Genomic DNA, 19526 nt, shown 5'->3' with positions numbered 1-19526 from the left:
AAGAGAGGAACCTTGGAACATGTAATATTACAGCGTAGTCAGGTGTAGAATTGTGTTTTGTAGAATAAAAAGAAATAGGATGTGAATTTGACACAGAGAGCTGAGAGTGTTTGCAGAGAGAGTATTGGTAAAATCCATTACATAACGCGAAAAAAGAAGAAAAGTCTCGTACTCTACTTTTCAACTTTTTTACCCTGGTTATGAAATAGGTATTTTCGCAACAAGTGACAAAAGTAGGACCTTCCGTTGCCTTTATTTACGAAAAATGATGTGTGCAACTCCGTGATAAATGATGACTTGCGGTCTCGAGTGACAATCTACACATATAGTGCCTAAAAAAGCATTTATCACTCGGTTGTATGAATAACTATTATGACATCGAGTACGAAGTTCGTTATTAGGCACGTTTCAGCAAATCGCAAATTTTGCATATTATGATGCTGAGTGGCATAAATATTACGAATTTCTTGGCAGGAACTATTTTTGAGAAAACATTTCCATAATTTCGTGATTCAAATGGCAAATGAGAGAAATCAGATAAACCAAGAAAAAGAGCTTACAGAGGTTGATTTGAGTTGACTTATATGAAAAAAGGTACTTGGAATAAATGATCACTTTCGTAGGTATTTACTTACAGAAAACATCAACTTAAAATCAATGTTGTACATGCCATTTCACTCAAATCCAATTGAATTGAATTATCTGCAGTGACAGCAGTTCTAACTATCGAATAAATGAATAATCTATTTACAAATTTTAAGTTTATTAAATTTACACTTACGCTTCTAGTGTAGCTTTTGTCGCTCATCGATGAGATTATGTTCACCTTGTACAACTTATGACCGGACATACGAAGCTGAAAAATTGGACTTAATTACTATCATTATTTTTGAGATATACAGAAGGTCACTCTTGTCGCTGACTGTCAGAATCTATAGTACTGTCTTTCATGCCTTGGGCATAAATTTCGGAATTTTTCTCGTAATATAGGCCATCAGCATGAAAAGTTGTGTATGTATCTGTTGTGAACGGTTGATTTTAGGCACTTTCGCTTGTCGCACTCACTTTGTTCAGGCTCAACTCGCGAAATTGCCGAAAATCTACCGTCCACAACAGATACGTAAATAACTGTTGTACACGTGAAAAGTCACAATTTCGTATCTAAGCTCTTCTTCTTGGTTTCTCTGATTTCTCTCATTTTCCATTTGCAATAGTTTTGTTCCAAGTAACTGTAAACTCGAACTTTGAAAACCCGAACAACGACAATTTCATCCACAGCAACGCTTACGTGATATTTCATACAAAATGTCACAGAAATATTATTGAGGTTATGGTTCTGTGGATGAAATTTGACGATTCATATGGCCTTGGAACAAACCTATAGCATTATAAGTGAGAGTGTCGAGGAACGGATAGAAACAGCTGTAAAATTTTAAATATGAATGTAGGATTTCTTATGTGGGTAAAGCAGCATAAAGATTGGTTTTTACTTGTTTGTTTGTCTCACTATAGGAGTCTAGTCCGAATGTCCTAAAAACTTTAGATTCGTCATTCCGACTACTGTGCTCACGCTTGATGTTGCGTGATGTTTTTTCATTTCCATGTCTTAATTGACGCGTGAATTTTTTTTTTCGGCGTAGGGTAATTTTGCAAACGGTGTTGAAACAAAGCATTTTTCAACTACGTAAAAGGTGAACTCGCACACGATTTTTCGATTCCAAAATTTTGTAAAAGAAGTCATTAAGTCGATGACATGGCTAAAAATCAGGGCCTTTTATAAGGAACAAGCGCGTGGGAAAAATCCCCCCCAGGCCACCTGAATCCCCCCACTTTTTATAAATCCCCCTCAGTGCCCCCCACTTTAAAAAAATACTATACACTCTCTCACTCTCTCACCAAAATTATAAGAAGTTGTTATTCTTTTAAAAAAATCGCTGCGCGGCAGCTCATTATTAGTCAACTGCGAAGTATCACAATAACACTTTCGTCCGTATGTTGAGAGTATTTGAGTAAATGTTATTCGGCTCTCTTTTTTGTTCCACGTTAGTTAAGTGATTGCGGTGGCTTCTTCAGTTCGTCCTTAAGGATTCGATGGTTAAAGAGTTTAGATTCACAAAATAGAAATAAAAAGGTAACTACAATTTGAATGAGGAAAGGAAAAGCTTATGAAAATTGGATAGTTTCCAATCTAAGGTCTATTGAGTGACCTAAAGTCTGACTACTCGACCATAGAACGTATAGAAGATTTTTAAAATAGAATCGGAATAATTGACCTAAGATAAGTTAATCGATTTGACGCTGAAATGGTGACTTTATGTTCATTGTTCTTTTAGCATTTTAACGGAAGCTTAAAAAACCGAGGACCATTGGAATTATTAGGAAAATTTTACAATTCTATTTTTTCGTTGCGAACCCAAAAAGCTGACCGGAAGTTGCTTGTGTGGTTAATTGGACAAAGCAACTCTAATTTCTCTAAAAAGCAACTCTGTAAGCGTAAACTAATTGCCGATTAATTAAGAAGTGTTTGATCTTCACAGTACCAATGAATACTGCTAGTTTCCGTCAAAATGTTCCAAGAACAAAACTTTGAAACAAAGAAAATCCAGTTCCATTAACTCATTATCAATTATCAATTCCTTAGTAGATTTTTTATTTCGAAAAAGTATGGTATTAGATTCTGGACGGAAAGTTCTTTCAGTTATATAAAAATGTCAAGTACAAAAATATTTAGCGTTAGAAACGTAACTAAGTCTCTACTTATAAATGCCTATTCGGATTTCTGATCACCCTCCTCCCAGTAACTAGTAAAAATAAGATTGCGTTGAATCTACTTACAGGGAGACAAAGGTAAAATTCAGCATATTTTCTCATTTGAGAGTTGTTGTGGTTTGTGATTGATTCCAAGAAAAGTTCGTTGAGCAAGAGAAGATTTTAATTTTTTGAATTTTGGTTAGGCACGCGCTCAAAACAAGGATGAATAAAATAAAAATCTAGATTTTCATTTGTTAAACAAATTTTTTGTGGAATCATTTACAAACCAAAACAAATGGCAAAACAGAAAACATGACGAATTACACTTTTCTCTCCCTGTAACTCGTAAAATAACTGCCAAAAAACAAGTAAGGGCCGAAGAACTGACAATAACTCTTTTCGAAACGCCACTAAATCGTGAAAGTTTGACTGAGTTGTCCATGTCCTCCTATGGAAACTTAATAAAGCTTTTTCGGATAGATGATCCATAATATCTTAGTGTTCCAGGAATTAATATAGAAAATATTGAAAAGATTGTGAAATCATAGAATGTTCTGCAGATAAAACACACAATATACATGCAACATTAAGCGGCACCTGACAGTAACCCTAGTCACTAAAGTTGTCAAATTTGAAGCTTGTCTAATTTTTCAAAGAAGGCCCCTCACAATAAAAATATAGGGCCCCTTCACGGAAAAAATTGGGGGCCCCAAATTGAAATCCCCCCCAGTGCGAAACTCTTATAAAAGGCCCTGGCTAAAAAGCATTTGCAGCAATAAACTTGCCTGTGCGAGGTAACCTTTTACGTAGTTTAAAAGTGTGTTCTTTTGGCACCGTGTGTCAGATTATCCGATACCCATCAGAAACAACACCGTGACCATTTTTCTTTGCTTAAACAGAATATTCCTAAATTACGTAATACTTTTTCAGTGTTGTCATCATAATTGAATCTTTAATAACTCGATAAATATTTGCTCTACGACGTTATTAGTACATTACGTACCTGCTTCCAAATGACGTGTTTTGACTCGTCGGAGTCACACGAGTTAAAACAGACATTTGAAATTGCCTAAAATCTACCGTCCACAACAGATACGTAAGTAACTACTATATGCTGAAGCAAGATTTGACATTACCTAAACTATTATCGTGTTTTGTAAAATAATTCGCTCCGCTCGTATGGAGAACTTGGGTCTAGTGCTGAAAAATCCACATTAAAACGCTTGTAACACAACATACTATTATGAATGATCGGAATGATCCCAAACTTTAAAAACATTAAAGAGGAGACGTTTTAGGATCTGCTTCTCAATGATATTATAATGCAATCACACTCATTCAACATGTTAGAACACAACTCTTTAACTGTGCAAAAACCAGACGCAAAGCACAAATTAGGCACAAAGCTTTACCTCATTGTGAACGTCGTTACACGCTTTAGTAAATAATAACAGATCTGCAACGGTTATAAACACTTCCACCACGGTGATATACAGTGTGCTCCGATGTCCCTTTACATTCTGTAACACCACCATCACAATCATAATGTAGATCACAAACAATTGAATGAAAGTGATGCACACTCGATGAACTATCCAACCGTTGACGTGGAATGAAAATATTCCACAGATTTCACGCATTAAATCGCATATTCGATACCGATAAATCGCCAACTCGTTTAATCGGTCACTTAAGCGACAAAATGTCTCCATTTTCTCCAAACATTTTTTATCACTGTCTTGCAGTTCAACCGCCGAATCGGTAATGTTGTAGATAGTTTGATTCATTTGCTTCAGGTATATGTAGACGGTAAGCAAAATGCCGTACAAACTGGTTGACATAACGGTAATAATCAGCTCGGGCATGATAAAACCAAAAATCATTGACGTGGGATCGTGGCTGAGTTTCACAATGCACAAATAAATTTGCAGGGCGCTGATGACAAAGGTCTTTGTGGCGAACTGTAGCAATTCCTTGGAGTAATTTACTCCTTCCATTGCCACCGCCGCGTTCAAATTTTGCATTAAATATTTGCTTTTAACGAAAATTCCGTTAAGACCGGTCAAGCTGGTCAATTGTATCGGATATGCTAGCAATGTTATGATGGACATACAGACCACGCCGTACATGATGGTTATTCTTGCTCCACTACTCTTGAAAATGAGCAGGTAAAACGTATACAAATTTTGGAAATAAAAGAAATATCCGACATTGATGACGGTGAACAGGCCCGTCGAATAGATGTAAAACATTCTCGACCGCTTGAACGATCGATCGTCGAAGTTCTGATTGTATGGCCATAGGCCAAGCAATTGATTTGCGATTAGAATGGCGTGTATAAACCGGTGGAACAGTTTCTGTTGAAGCATTTTTTTCCCGGTTCATTCAAATGTATGCTTTGTGTCGGACTGAATTTGTACAATGCATTTGACTGATTAATTTCCTATTACAATCAATTATATTACACCGCATTAGTGAAGGGTAGCGGTGTAAATAATTAAGAAGTCATTAAATGGACGGGGGGAAATGTTTACAGTAATTTTGTTATCCTTTTACTGATATAATGGAATATGTTTATTTGATGGTTTTAACATCCATAACATGAACTTTATATCAATTTATCTGGTTGGGTTCGTCAGTACGGTTGTGACAAACTGAGTCATACATTCGCTTTCACCTGTCCGGACAAATTCTCTTTGCTAATTGATGACATCTTTGTTTACAGGCTCTTAAAGATCGGCATTCCTGCTGGAATCATCTTACTAACACTTACCGTCACAGTCGATTCAATATTTTGGCAACGTCCTCTCTGGCCTGAAGGCGAAGTACTGTGGTTCAATACGATCAAAAACAAGAGTTCCGAATGGGGTGTAAGTGCTGCTCAGGCATTCTATTCACCTGAACGATTTACTCATTTCCTTGCCTCCAACAGACGTCACCATTTCTTTGGTACTTCTACTCAGCATTACCGCGAGCGATGGGACTATCGTACCTACTCGTTCCCGTTGGAATTTACGTTGAGTCACGCGTCCGAGCCACAGTAATTCCGGCTATTGTTTTCGTACTGTTGTATTCAATATTGCCGCACAAAGAACTACGATTCATCATCTATGTTTTACCCCTGTTGAACGTGGCGGTAGCATGTGCATGTCATCGAATGTAAACGAATGTGACCGAATATGTCGGAACAATATTGGATTTTAGCGGAAATTTTTTGATTTTTTTCAGGTGGATCAGTAGATCCAAATCAATATTGCATCGCTTGGTCGGTTGCGTTGCCGGTGGACATTTGTGTTTCAATGTGATCTTATCGATGTTTTTGCTGCTAATATCGGGAACGAATTATCCTGGCGGTGTAGCTATGTCAAGGTAGGAAAGATCTTTTCGACATCTATCAAACAGGAACGTTTCTAGCGTTTTTCCTCTCTCTCTCTCCCCTATCACAAGGCTACATCGAATCGGTGCGAATGAACAGAATGTATCCGTGCACATATGTAATTTGGCAGCGCAGAGTGGAATATCAAGATTTACGGAAATCAATCAGAATTGGACGTAAGTGTACTGTTGTTACAATATGACAGGAAATTCCTGTCAGTAATGGCTTCAGGCAGTAGCGGCATGGACGAAGTGATTAGTGTTCCAGACATCTCAATTTTTATTCCGCTTGTTTCGTAGCTATGCCATACAAGAGTAACTGTCCCTTTTGATTCCGAACAAATTAGATTGGGTCGTGGCGTTTGTTTTACAGACATGAGACCGGACAAATGGAGATGAAGTCAAAAAGTACTTTCAAATTCACAGCTTCATGCGGAAGGTCTGCAACGAGCTTAAGTAAACGTATATGACGTCCTCCAATCGGTTTTCTTAATTTATAATTGACATACTTGACGTAGAGACAGCCTAACTAACAGTCAACTGAACTCTATGTTTACTTCAGTATCGGTAGAGTTTTCGTTAGATAAAAAAGGAAAATATTTTTCTTTGACTACCTAGTATAGGTGCTACCGTGCTACAGTCAAGAAAAGTCAATATTTCACCGTCGAGTGGTTCTTTGCCCATGACAGAATGACTGCACTAGCACTTGCCATCTACTAGTCATGTTTTCTTCTTCTTCTTATTCTTATCCTTCTTAATCAGCCCGTTAAAATACACTGCTGGATGTAGGCCTCCACTTTTGTCCTTCATTCTGAGCGAACCATTGCCATTTTCTGCTAGTTTGTACCCACTATTCGCTTGATCGAATTCGTCCATCTTTCTGGTGGTCTGCCCATTGGTCGTGTCATTGGTGGTCTCTAATTCATTATGGTTTCGGTCTGTCATTCTCGCAATGTCTCCATCACGTCTACGTCTTTCGTTTGCTGCCGAATTCACTGTTTCGTCATTTTATCTCTAAGCGAAATCCCAAGCAAACTCCGTTCCATTACTGTTTGTGGTACTCTGAGCCTGTTATCGGATGCTTTCGTTAGTGTTAACGTTTCTGATCCATACGTCAACACCGGTAGGACACACGAATCAAACACTTTCCGTTTTGGACTGTTGTTCATTTTGCTCTTGAAAATTAGCCTGAGTTTTCCGAACGCTGCCAGGACCAATCCTTCTTTTGACCTCTGCTGTCTGATTGTCTAGACCTATTTTTAACTTGTGTCCAAGATACACATAGTTGTCGACTCTTTCGATGACGGTGTCTCCAATTTTGATGTCCCTGTCATCATCGATGTTTGTCAGGATTTTTGTCTTCGACAAGTTCGTTTTCGGACCTACTCTGCTCGATTCTTCGTTTAGCTGTTGTAACATGACTTGTGCTGGGTCCAGATCCGTTGCTATCAAGACAATATCATCTGCGAATCGTAGATGACTCAAGTTTTTTTTCTGTTGATGTTAATTCCCATCCGACTCCAGTCCAAATTAAAAACTCTTTCTAGAGTTGATGTAAACCATTTCGGTGAGATTGTTTCTCCTTGACGAACACCTCTTTCGATTTCATGTACTAGTCATGTACTGTCAAGCAACTTTTCATAAGTCGTGTGCAATGTGTCAATTCGAAAGAAGGGTTCTGGACACTCAGCGAACTTTCGATACTTTTACATTCTACCGGTTCCCTGCTGCAAAATTTATGTTTTTTGTGGTGCTCTCAGCTTGACGCTCTTAATATATAAAAGCCAATACAAAACTCGGGATAAAAATTACAAATCTTCGTCTCGTGTGTTTATTGACCTCGGCTTCACCTCGGATAAACAAAATTTACGCGAAAAACGAGAACTCTGTTTTTTTCTTCAACTTTTCATGTAAATTATCATTTACTCTTTTACAATCCGCTGTGGCAGCAAGACTACGTTCTTGTGGTTTTTTATATGCATCCCTACGTAAACAAATAACTATTTGTTGTTGCATCAGAAGGGTCAGCCTGCCATGTTCGACATAAGTACGAATATGGTCGAGTATTTTCATTAACACAACAGTCATCAATCCAGATGCATTATACTGTAGGTACTCTGAGACATTTCGTTAGTCAGTACAGCCAAAAATTCTCATTCTTGATAGAAGGGTTAGGGAAGAAATTTTCCACCTGTACCTTATGCCACTGACGCTTCTAAAAGCAATCACACAAAAATGGTCAATTTTAGGCAAAAATTGAAAACTTTTGGAACATACACAAATGGCGCCACAGTATGTAAAATATGTCTCGGTACCCTAAGAACGACGCCTGTGATTCAACTGCAGCTGCTTCGAAAAAAAAATAATTTAGAAAGTAATTAACATTCTCTCATCCAATCCCAACCAGATACAGCAAAGACGAGCACATAAAGCCGGGAAATCCCATTCTGCACAACTTTGACTATTTGCTGTTCGAACCGAAGAGCCGATATCTGGATGAAATGAAATTGCTGCACGAGACACACGACGACGTCGAATTTATTGATTGCTTCAACAGCATCGGACTACAATACCAATTCTTTCCGGTCAAAATAAAGACCCGGCCCTGCATTGGGCTCATGAAAAAGAAGAAAACGATTCCCGCACAATTTATGTCCGCCGATCGACTCGATGCTGTGCTATCTTCCACCGAGAGCGGTTTGAATTCGGATGAATTGATTGAGGATTTAAGAGAGTCAATACTGCTGGATCCACCCACTTACATCGAAGAGGACATTGACATCATCAGGGAACTGACGATCGATGCAGACGACGCGAACGAATTGCCCCCATCATTTGATGCCTTTAACATTTCGCCGGATTTGGCGAAGCCCATGCAGTCAAACACTAAAACCAAATTGAAGAGACTGATAGAGTCACATTTTCGGTCGAAAGGATCGATTATCGAATCGGACAGAGATGTGACCGACGAATACCTAACGGATACGAACAAAGAATTTGATTCTCGTTTCCAGCCGTCCCACCCAAGTGCCAAAGCGAATATTAAACGAATTATTAAAGCGGAACAGATCAAGGAGCTGGTCGACAGCATTTCGAAATTGGATCTGAATGCCGTTTGTGATTTGGAACATTTAGGTACGAAAGAGTGTTTGAAGAAGATTATTGACGATTACGATGTTTGAGTGAATTGTAATTCGGCCTGGACATGGACGAAATGATGATAAACACAATGAACACAACGTTGCTGCTCCTATTTTTTTTTGGTAACTGTGTTTTGTGATTCAATTTGTTGTAAGTTTTGCGACGGAATAAATGTTTTACTACTTTGACTAACTGGATACGCTGTTTATCGGGAAGAGCCCACTTACCGCAAAAACCCTTTCTGACCTAACGAACGCTAAAAGACTCTACCAGTTCTACTTTCCTCTGATCTTCTCTGGAGTCCAACTTCCAACTTAAATGTCAGACCTATACCAGCAGCGTAATGGAGCCAATAAAAACCATTTCAAATGTTCAAATGGAAACGATTTTATTGAGAAGTGACGTCGTTGACATTATCAAACCAATGATTTTTGTATTCAATTTCCTTGTATTTTCCGCCATCAATCAGCCACACCGTTCCGTTTTTCGCTTCTCGGATAACTTCAAGAAATGCAGCTGCAAATTCGGCCACCCTAACGCACAGAAAGACCAGAAAATTAGCCGGTGTAACCGGTGACTTAATAGCTCATTTATCGAATCAATATTCTTGAAAATTTAACAGTAAGAAATGGTTCTCAACTCACCGCCTGAAGTAGTTGTACAAAAAACGATCGCACTGAAAAACCAACGACACAAGAAACGACACCTTTCTGAAGAAATGGCGAGTTATGCGTAGTCGCCGATTCTTCATGAACTCGCTGTTTCTCCAGGAAGTCGTCATTTCTTCTCGCCTTTTTAACATTTCGTACATGGAATATTCCCTTCAACAAAATGTTAAAAAACGGCGTGTTCTGGAAGAATTGGCGACTACTCACCGTTTCTTCATGAACTTGCGTTTCTTCAGAAAGTCGTCGTTTCTCGTGTCGTCCATTTTTCAGTGCAATCACAAAACGAAGTTTGACAACACTGCAGACAAGGCTAGATTGTACACTAGATACACGCCATCTTTTTGCAACTATACTTTCGAAAAACAACCGACCGAAATCGGACGCATTTTCCTGTGGAATTTTTTATAAGTGTACAGAAAGGTATTTGACCCCAGAGGCTAAAGCCACTTTCAAAAAAATTCTTAGAAGCTTGTGTGGCTGGTCGGAAGGGTTCAAAAACCAAAAACATGCAATTTTCTTACAAAAATGTCTATAGTTACACGAACTGTACAGGGTCGTGTGGGGTGTCATTAGAAAGGTTATTGCATGTACTTTCGGGCCAATAAGGTCTTATGGGGGTTTGGTAGCATCTACGATGAAATATATTCAGATTTCATCGTAGATGATACCAAACTCCCGAAGAACTTGTCATGCTCTGAAGCAACATAAAATTACCTTTCTAATGACTCCCCACACGACCATGTACGGCTCATATACCTCGAGAACTTTCTGTAAGAAAAGTGTGAGTTTTCAGCCTTTGTCTTTTGAAAACTTCAACTGCACAAAGGTATCTCAATCTGGATGAATTGCCCCGGAAGTACATGCAATTACCTTTCTAATGACGCTCCACACGGCCCTGTACGGTTTCGTGTAACTGGAGAAGCTTCGAAGAATTTTTTTGAAAGCGGTTTTGGCTTCTAGTGTCGAATACCTTTCTGGGCACATACAAAAAAATTCCACTGGAAAATGCGTCCGATTTCGGTCAACTATTTTTCAAAAGAATTTTCAAGATTTGGGCTAAAAAGCTGTAACAGTGGCAAAAATAGTTGGAATAAAACGTATCTAGCCTTGACTGCAGTGTTGCCAGATTCCGTTTTTTTTTTACAACTTCTTCAAGAGGCTTTCTCAACTCACGTTTGTTGCATCATGTGTTCCAATTTCTGTTTCGACTTGGTGAATGCTTCGACTGAATAGCACCGTTGTGGAACATCATCCAGAAATTTTGTGAGTGTTACGCCCGGACAAATCGTTAAGAATCTGACGCCAGTTTCTTGGTAATAAAATTCATCCTGAGAGGATACGTTGGTCAGATTTTTTTTTGATCAGATCAACGACTTTTCGTTGTGAATCTGGTTTCAACACTTACACCGAAACTTCGAGTGAAAGCCACAACACCATGTTTGGTTGCATTGTACGTGGGTGTACTGAACTGCGAACAATCTATACCAGCCACCGAAGAAATATTCACGATTATGCCACCACTACCGCCCTTACATTTGCTCATGTAGCTCAATCCAATATGATTAGTGTGCATCAATCCCAGCTGCAGGTTTCACTGTTCGTTACAAATATTTCTTTTTTCAACATTCGATTTTGATTACCAAGTTAATGTTAACGGTACGCTCGTAATCCAGCTCATCGAAAACACCGGCACAGGCGATAATTGCGTCAATAGAATGAAATGTGTCAATAACTTCTTTGAATACCTGTTCCAGATTCGATCTGCTCGAGACGTCGGTTAAATAAAATCGAATCTGTTTTGTCGGATTGGCGTTGCAAATCTTTGTGATCGATTCGATACGCTGATCAATGTCCAGCAGAGCAATATTCTTTGAAAATTGGAATCAGAAAATCACTGACGTCGGGGATTTAATTTTTAAAATTCAAATACCTCAGCGCCATGGTCTAGCAGATGTTGTACCAGTTCCAAGGCGATTTCACCCGCACCACCAGTAATTACGATATTTTTCGCAGAGAAGCTCATTTTAAGTATATGTTATCAACGAAGCAGCCGTGAACACACTGAACACTTCACTGGTAATTCAGTGAGATTGATTGTGTATCACATTTTACAGGTCTGCATTCACAATCGGAGAAGAATGAAAACCGACACATTTCAGACAATTAATTTTTCGACACTTTTTCGACTTGATCTCGTTGTTAGATACCAGATGAATAGCCGTATGTGACAGGTTAACCGAATTTCCTAAACTTTTTAGCCCCGTACGAAGTACAAAGGGGCTTATAGGATTACGATGCCGTGTGTAATTGATGGAATTCGAAGCAGACGGTAAGGGCAAAGTGTTTGCCTATGTTCATAGATGACGAATCTGCAATAAAAATTTTGTCTGTCCGTCTGTCCGTCTGTCACGTCGATATCTTGAGTAAATCAAATCCGATTTCAATTGTTTTTTTTCCCTGAAAGATAGTCGAAATAGTGAGGCTAAGTTCGAAGATGGGCATATTCGGGTCGGCCCTTCGTGAGTTAGGGCCACCTAAGTGATTTAAGGTCTTTTGGTGATATTTATGACAAAATAAACGATGGAAATGTAAATGACACGGCAAATGATAGGTATTGTCAATACCAATCCAGGAAAAAAAAGTTTTTTAAAATCGGGTGAGTGGACCGTGAGTTAGGGCCTTAGAAGTGAAATGCTACTAGGGCCCTATGTGTATTTTACATAGAACTCGAGTAAATTTCATTCGTTTTTCGTAATTTTTGTTTGATTTGGAAGGTAATCGAATGCCGAATAGAATGTTGTTGAAAAAAAATTTAATTTGGGTCCTTGGCCTAAGGCCGCTACTAGGGCCCTATGTGTATTTCACATATAACTCGAGTAAATTTCATCCGTTTTTCGTAATTTTTGTTTCATTTGGAAGGTAATCAAAGGCCGAATAGAATGTTGTTGAAAAAAAAAATAAATTTGGGTCCTTGGACTAAGGCCACTACTAGGGCCCTATGTGTATTTTACAATAACTCGAGCAAATTTCATCCGTTTTTCGTAATTTTTGTTTCATTTGGGAGGTAATCAAAGGCCGAATAGAATGTAGTTGAAAAAAATTTAAATTTGGGACCTCGAACTGAGGCCGATACTAGGCCCTTCAAAAAAATAAAATTTTAGGGCGATTTGAAATTTTTGTTTTATTTGAAAGGAACGTCGTACGGGGCTTCGTAATTGCGCTATGCGCAATTTGTAAGATGTACATATTACATAATAATTTTACTTTAACTACATTAACCGGCGCAATAGGCTTACGGTCAAAGTAGGGTGACAGACGCACTAGGGTCACGTACGCAATAGATATACGGGTTTGTACGGGGCTCAGTCGCAGCAAACGCTCCGACTGTTCTGATGGCTCGCTTTCTCTGGTATGATTCATACCTTTCATATTTCGTGCGAATAATTGTAACAGCCGAAGCCATACTCGAAAAAACGTCCTCGATCCCCAAAAATGACAATTTTTAGCCCCGTACGAAGTACGAAGGGGCTTATAGGATTACGATGCCGTGTGTAATTGATGGAATTCGAAGCAGACGGTAAGGGCAAAGTGTTTGCCTATGTTCATAGATAACGAATCCGCAATAAAAATTTTGTCCGTCCGTCCGTCCGTCTGTCACGTCGATATCTTGAGTAAATCAAATCCGATTTCAAAAATGTTTTTTTCCCTGAAGGATAGTCAAAATAGTTAGGCTAAGTTCGAAGATGGGCGATTTTGGGTCGACCCTTCCGGAGCTGGGGCCCAATAAGTGTCTAACTGTTTTTCGACGATATCTCCAGACATTTAAGCACTACACTTGTAAGTGATACGTCAAATGAAAGGTATTTACAATACCGATCGACAAAAAAAAAGTTTATGAAAATTGGATGACCGACTCGTGAGTTAGACCACTTGGTGTGAACTAGGTACAGGGCGGCAAGCCGTTTTTGCTTGTAGGTTGGCCAAATTTGAACGTATTTAGATGGATTTTGCTTTATTAGATAGGTATTGACCGTACCAATCAGGGAAAAAAAGTTTAGGAAATTCGATTCACCGGAGCGTGAGCTAGGTCTCTTGGAGTGAGCTTATATGTGGCTACTCGGCCGTACAGTGAAGGTGGTGTTTTTTGTTAATTTCTCGAGTAAACTTTGACCGAATTTCAAATTTTTTTTTGTTTGAAAGGTACTAACGAATGTAAAGCAGCCGTACTACTTTCCACATCCAAACAAAATGGCCGTCGACCGCCATTTTGGATTTTTGTAAAATCAATATAAATGATACTTAATTTTAGGTCAATTCGAAATTTGTGTTACATTTGAAAGGAACGTCGTACGGGGCTTCGTAATTGCGCTATGCGCAATTTTTAAGACGTACACATTTCATAAGAATTTTACTTTACCGACGTTTACGGGCGCAGTAGGCTTACGGTAAGAGTAGGGCGACGGACGAACTAGGGTCACGTACGCAATAGATGTACGGGTTTGTACGGGGCTCAGTCGCAGCAAACGCTCCGACTGTTCTGACGGCTCGTTTTGGAATATCTTCGGGACAAATTTAACAAGTCTTCCCGGTAATGTTCTTTTAAATGAAATTTGGTAATTTTCATCTAGAATGCAGAAAAATTCAATGAGTTTGCTCTGACTGGGATTTTTTTCACCTGAGCTCATGTACAGCTAAAATATTTATTACGGTAAGGAAACCTTTACAAAATTGTCAAATTGAGCACCCTCCTGCAAGTATAGGTAGGGAAAGATAAAAAGATAAAAATCTAGTCCTTCATCTGTTCACTTCAATATAAAATCAACAAATGAAATCACAATTTACATAATTTTGCCCATTAAACATCATATTGAAAGTGTGTTGCCGTCGACAAGAGACCATAGTTTTGCCAATGCGGATCTGACAGTGTCAGATAACAATTATTAATCGTCACTTCGACCTCTTTGACTTCTAATTATGAATCATAATTTGTATTCGGTCGAATTTCAATAAACAAATCGAGAGATTCGTTTGTTTTCTTTACCTTGTTATGGTCGGTATTTCTTAGTATACACATTGATATAATGTTTACACGATACGAGTGTGAACATGCTTAGTGAGCATATAATTTCTGATGAGCTAGTTATTAAATGATGTACTGGTATTCTAAGAGAAGTTAGAGAAAGAGCATGGTGGGCATGTTGAAATGGCCCATTCGTTTATCTTTAGCCATGGACCCTTTGCAAATTTGTAGCCTACATCTAGGCGGGAAAATATTCGTTTTTTGATGACTTCTGTAAACCATTTTTTTTTTGAAAAATTATAACCAATTAACCAAAAAAGTGTTCATTTTAAAGAAAAAATTGATTTGTGGTTGATAACTTATCCTACTTGGAGAAATCTCTGCAGATTACATAAGTTTACACAATCTGCAAAGGTTTCTCCCGCCTAAATGTAGGCTACAAATTTGCAAAGGGACGACTGCTCTTGAGACGAATCGACACAATATTTTTGATGATAACGTCCTTTCTGGAGAAAGTTGGACCATCGTCCAAGACTTTTTAACACAAAACGATGGTCCAACTTTTTCCAGAAAGGCCGCGGACACTAAGCTATCATCGAAAATATATAATTTTTCGCACAAATTTATGCGACAATTTAGGCACAATGTGAGAATAGGCCGAATATTCCGCTTCGGTTCAAACCGAACCGAAAACTCCGGTTTTCCCGTAAAACAATATGAAATTAACCTAGGCTCGTCAAAATTGATTGATTTGAATATAAACTCACCGAAAATAAGTAAACGGAGCAATTGGAGCAAAATTCCGGTTTTTCGGATAACCGGCTCATCTCTGATCAACACCAAACAAAATATTATTGTACGTCTTACGTGCATACCATCCTACTTCTTAAACGTAAATCATGCTACGCTACGGCTAAAACGTACATTTCGACGATGAGACCAATGGTTGAGTTATCCGTACATTTAACGTCTTATCTGCTAATTTTTCGACTTAGACGTACATCATTACGTCTAGTACGTAGAATGTACGTCTAAAATATAGATTTTTTACGGCTTCAAGCCAAAATCCTCCCTTTTACAGTTTGTAGAAGGATGAATTTAGATGCGTCAAACCAGACAACTTCCTTATATAATTTGTAGAAGGACGAAATCAGATAGATCAAACAAAATTCCTTCCGTTCACAGTACGCAAATGGTCTCCTCTTGGCTATTCGTACAATGTGCCAATAGCCAAAGGATTACAAAGTGACTATTCGCACAATGTGATATAACATTTTTAATTAACGAAACTGAAGACTCTGTAACTTCGTCCTTCTTTCGTCACTTGAACACTGAACAATCGAACAACATATCCACTGAACAGGAGAGTCCTGATCTCCCAATACGACGTTTAGTAAAAAATATGTTCGTTTTGGGAGGATTGCAATTTATTGTTGAAATCATTTCGTCCACAATTTCAGTTCGAATTGAATAAGAATCACCAGGTATGATGTTGCCGCTGACACCAGCTGAATAAGAAAAAAAAATTATCCATAAAGATTCATCGGTATTCACCCATTCAATAAAATCGATTAACCAACCGAATAGACTAGAGTAGCATCGATAGGAAAGAGTCCCAATCCGGTGATTTTCAAACTTTTCAGTAGTACTTGACTCGAGTAGATTTCGACCTGTAGCATTTCAATATTATTATGCAAAACAGATTTATCGGGTGGTCTGCACGACTTACACTCCGTTTGAATCGAATGTCCACATTTCTCCTCATCAATGGCATGTTCAACAGTGCTCCGGTCTTTCTACTCTGCACAAAAAAATATTTGATCAACTCAAAACGTCTTGTGTGGCAAGAGATCTCTGGCCACACAAGATTGCATGAAACCTTTAAAAATGTATGGATTTAGACGTGAAGGCGGAACGCATGGAAGCGTTCACATACTCTGTAATCAAGTCGTTTAGAAAATTCGGTGAAATTGAACACATTTATAAACTAGGCGGCTTACAGGAGTAGCCTATAGTGTAACTCCTTGCCGGAATCGGACATATATTCTAGAAATGTTTTCTTTGTTTGTCGAGGTAGTGAGCCCCAGGGGAAAAATACATTTTTTTTATTCCTCGATGCTTCCACAGTTAGTGGGAGCCGTTCAAAACCCACATTCGTCACGTGAATTTTACAGGCATCGATCATAGAGTAGACCACGCGGACCATTTACCAGTATAAGCAGAAACGAAACCTACCTCAGTCATCAGACTATCGCTCGCTGACGAGGTCATATAAATTTCTGCCATTACCAAAACAGCAGCAAGTAAATCGTTAACGAAAACTTTCACCGAAACATCGTCATCTCTGAATGACCTCGTTATCGAAATGTATTCCTGAAACAAGTTAACTAGTAAAACCATAAGCCCAAGTGCCATCCACATGGTAAGTTGAAATGAGAAAATGCGAACGAAATTTTCACATAAATCAATGACACTGCACTGCAACACACACAATCGGTCCAACACGTCGCTGAGTCTACAGAAATCGATCATCTTCTGATAGCGTTTCTGTTCATCCAAATCGTTGCTCTCACTCAAGTCCTTGGCCTTGGTCATTACACGCGACACTTTGTCGTTTATTCTTGACAAGTAAAATTCGGTTAACAGAAGTCCAGCGAAAAATGTGTCCGGTTGAAATTTCATGATTACGTTTGGCAGGGCCGACATTATGTACAACAGATAATCAGCGTTGAACCTAGTGAATCTTTCCATACTTTGGAACATCGAGTAAATTAGTATCGACATCAGGACCACCGTTTTTATCATAAATTTGCGCAGATACTTTTCATACCGAAATTGACTGCCATCTAATTCATTGTTCAGTTCCGTCATCACCTCACGCCCTCTTAGGATCATGAGTTGGATTTCTTTAAATTTAAAATAATGACTGACGAACATAATGACGAAATTAACACTGTTGAATATCAGAAACGTGACCGATAGGAGTAAAACGAACGTATTCTTTACGGTCAGCTCGCTTTTAACTCGTTTCGACCAGAACAACGCTACCACAAATGGATAGCCGACAATGATGACTGGAGTAATAGTCAAATACCAAAGAAATTTGAATTTCTTCGCTCGATGATCATAAGCAAATGGCCACAGTCCGGAAATTTGGATTATAAATAAACCCAATGTATGCACGACGGATAGAAAGACACGTTGAAACATGGTTGTTACTTGCAGCAATAAAGTCAGACAATAACTATACAAATGAAGCAACGTAAATACGGTGGATGGATAAAATATCAAAGAGAGACCGGTACGTACCATGGACATGGACGATGTGGGATTAACGCCGATAAAAATATTGGTCGAAATGTTCAATTCTGCAGCTGTTTTCCACCTGTTTGACTATATAACGGTCAAACACATCTAACAGCACCGTCACACTCTAAATCTAGTCTTAGTTCTCTAAAAGGTACATATGGAGTGAGAGAAGTAAGAGAATGACAGGAGATTTCGGATACGGCGGAACTTTTAGATGTGATTGCCCAAACGAAATTCAACGATTACCGAAATCGGTCAGGTTTGCTGAGTTCCTTTAGAAATTGGTGCAAAAGAACTTGACGTTCCTTGTGGTAAGAGGAAGTCTACCACAATTTATGTGATGACCGGGTAGGAAACAAAGAGCAAATCTAAAAATCCCTCCTGCCTGGAGGAATACTTTCAAAGGAGTGGCCTAAATCATGTTCAAATCGTTTTCGCACCAAAATTAAAGGACTACTTTTGCTAAAATGTACTTCTCCTGCTGTTTATCTGTTATCGATAACCAAGAAGACAAATGAAGTAAAAGATTTCAACATTAACAAAACGTTGACGAAAATGGTTGAAAGAATTTCTTTTATTCAACCAAGGACGATCGAAACGTGTTACCGTTTACGATTCTTGACGAAAGGTTTTGTGGTTTACAATCATAGTGGACGAACAACAAGGACAAAACAATGCTGATTTCGGCGTAAATGGTAAAACGTTTCGTCAAGAATCGTAAACGATAACACGTTTCGTTCGCCCTTCGTGGAATAACATTTTTGGTCAAGTCAAAGCTGAATTATTGACCAAGCAAAACAAAAATTTAAAAAAAAAGATTTGAAATCAATCTCTTAGATCAAATGAAGTAATAGATTCAATAGTCTCATGTGTTTGCCATCTGTTAACAAAAATTACCTTAAAAGCCCTAACTTTGTCTTGCGGGTTTTTTACTGTAATCCCGCGGTAAATTTTATTAAACTCATTCAACTGCCTTGAGGGCCATACATTCTGGTCTAGTTTAATTCGATTCGATTCCTACACCACATACACATCCTCTATAGATCCATTGATATCATCACCGCAATTCATATGAATGCTACTAAAATTCCATTATATTCTATCATTCATATGAACTCTCATTCGTTTCACTTTTATCTAATTTAATTAAATATTCATGTTCTCGGTAAAGAAATGAAAAACAAAAACCATTATAATGTGACTGGTGGAGCTTTCACATTATCAACTATTGTGTTGTTATGATTACACCACAATGTGGAAAT

At 38.4% G+C, this 19526-nt stretch overlaps 2 protein-coding genes across 3 annotated transcripts in view; one reads left to right on the top strand and one right to left on the bottom strand.

Annotated features, from left to right (window-relative positions):
- The window catches only part of LOC119069488 (probable Dol-P-Man:Man(7)GlcNAc(2)-PP-Dol alpha-1,6-mannosyltransferase), a 30067-nt gene extending 20612 nt beyond the window's left edge, over positions 1 to 9455 (top strand). For both annotated transcript variants that reach the window (XM_037173558.1, XM_037173559.1), the window contains exons 5-9: positions 5477 to 5621; positions 5684 to 5910; positions 5980 to 6120; positions 6199 to 6303; positions 8534 to 9455. In XM_037173558.1, the coding sequence (XP_037029453.1) occupies positions 5477 to 5621; positions 5684 to 5910; positions 5980 to 6120; positions 6199 to 6303; positions 8534 to 9308 (1393 nt within the window). In that variant the 3' untranslated portion in view covers positions 9309 to 9455. The remainder of the gene's footprint in view (positions 1 to 5476; positions 5622 to 5683; positions 5911 to 5979; positions 6121 to 6198; positions 6304 to 8533) is intronic.
- On the bottom strand, positions 9298 to 12117 carry LOC119069509 (alcohol dehydrogenase 1-like). Its single transcript, XM_037173587.1, has 6 exons — positions 11866 to 12117; positions 11576 to 11803; positions 11341 to 11517; positions 11109 to 11263; positions 9657 to 9800; positions 9298 to 9576 (listed from the first exon to the last, which is right to left on the bottom strand). Coding segments are annotated over exons 1-6 (798 nt in total). The 5' UTR covers positions 11959 to 12117; the 3' UTR covers positions 9298 to 9575.
- Positions 12118 to 19526: the final 7409 nt, after the last annotated feature.

The sequence above is a fragment of the Bradysia coprophila genome (assembly GCF_014529535.1).
Source record: "Bradysia coprophila strain Holo2 chromosome X unlocalized genomic scaffold, BU_Bcop_v1 contig_35, whole genome shotgun sequence".
In the NCBI taxonomy this organism is placed as follows: domain Eukaryota; kingdom Metazoa; phylum Arthropoda; class Insecta; order Diptera; family Sciaridae; genus Bradysia; species Bradysia coprophila.
Note: the sequence above shows the minus strand (reverse complement) of the source record. Positions and strands in the feature narration are given on the sequence as shown.

What these genes read in the sequence shown, in the direction of transcription:
- LOC119069509 (XM_037173587.1), bottom strand. Translation starts at nt 11,958, where the DNA reads ATGAGCTTCTCTGCGAAAAATATCGTAATTACTGGTGGTGCGGGTGAA. An exon ending in GTACCGTTAACATTAACTTG is followed by an intron (nt 11,518 to 11,575) that starts GTAATCAAAATC and finishes TGAAACCTGCAG; the next exon opens with CTGGGATTGATGCACACTAA. An exon ending in CTTTCACTCGAAGTTTCGGT is followed by an intron (nt 11,264 to 11,340) that starts GTAAGTGTTGAA and finishes GTATCCTCTCAG; the next exon opens with GATGAATTTTATTACCAAGA.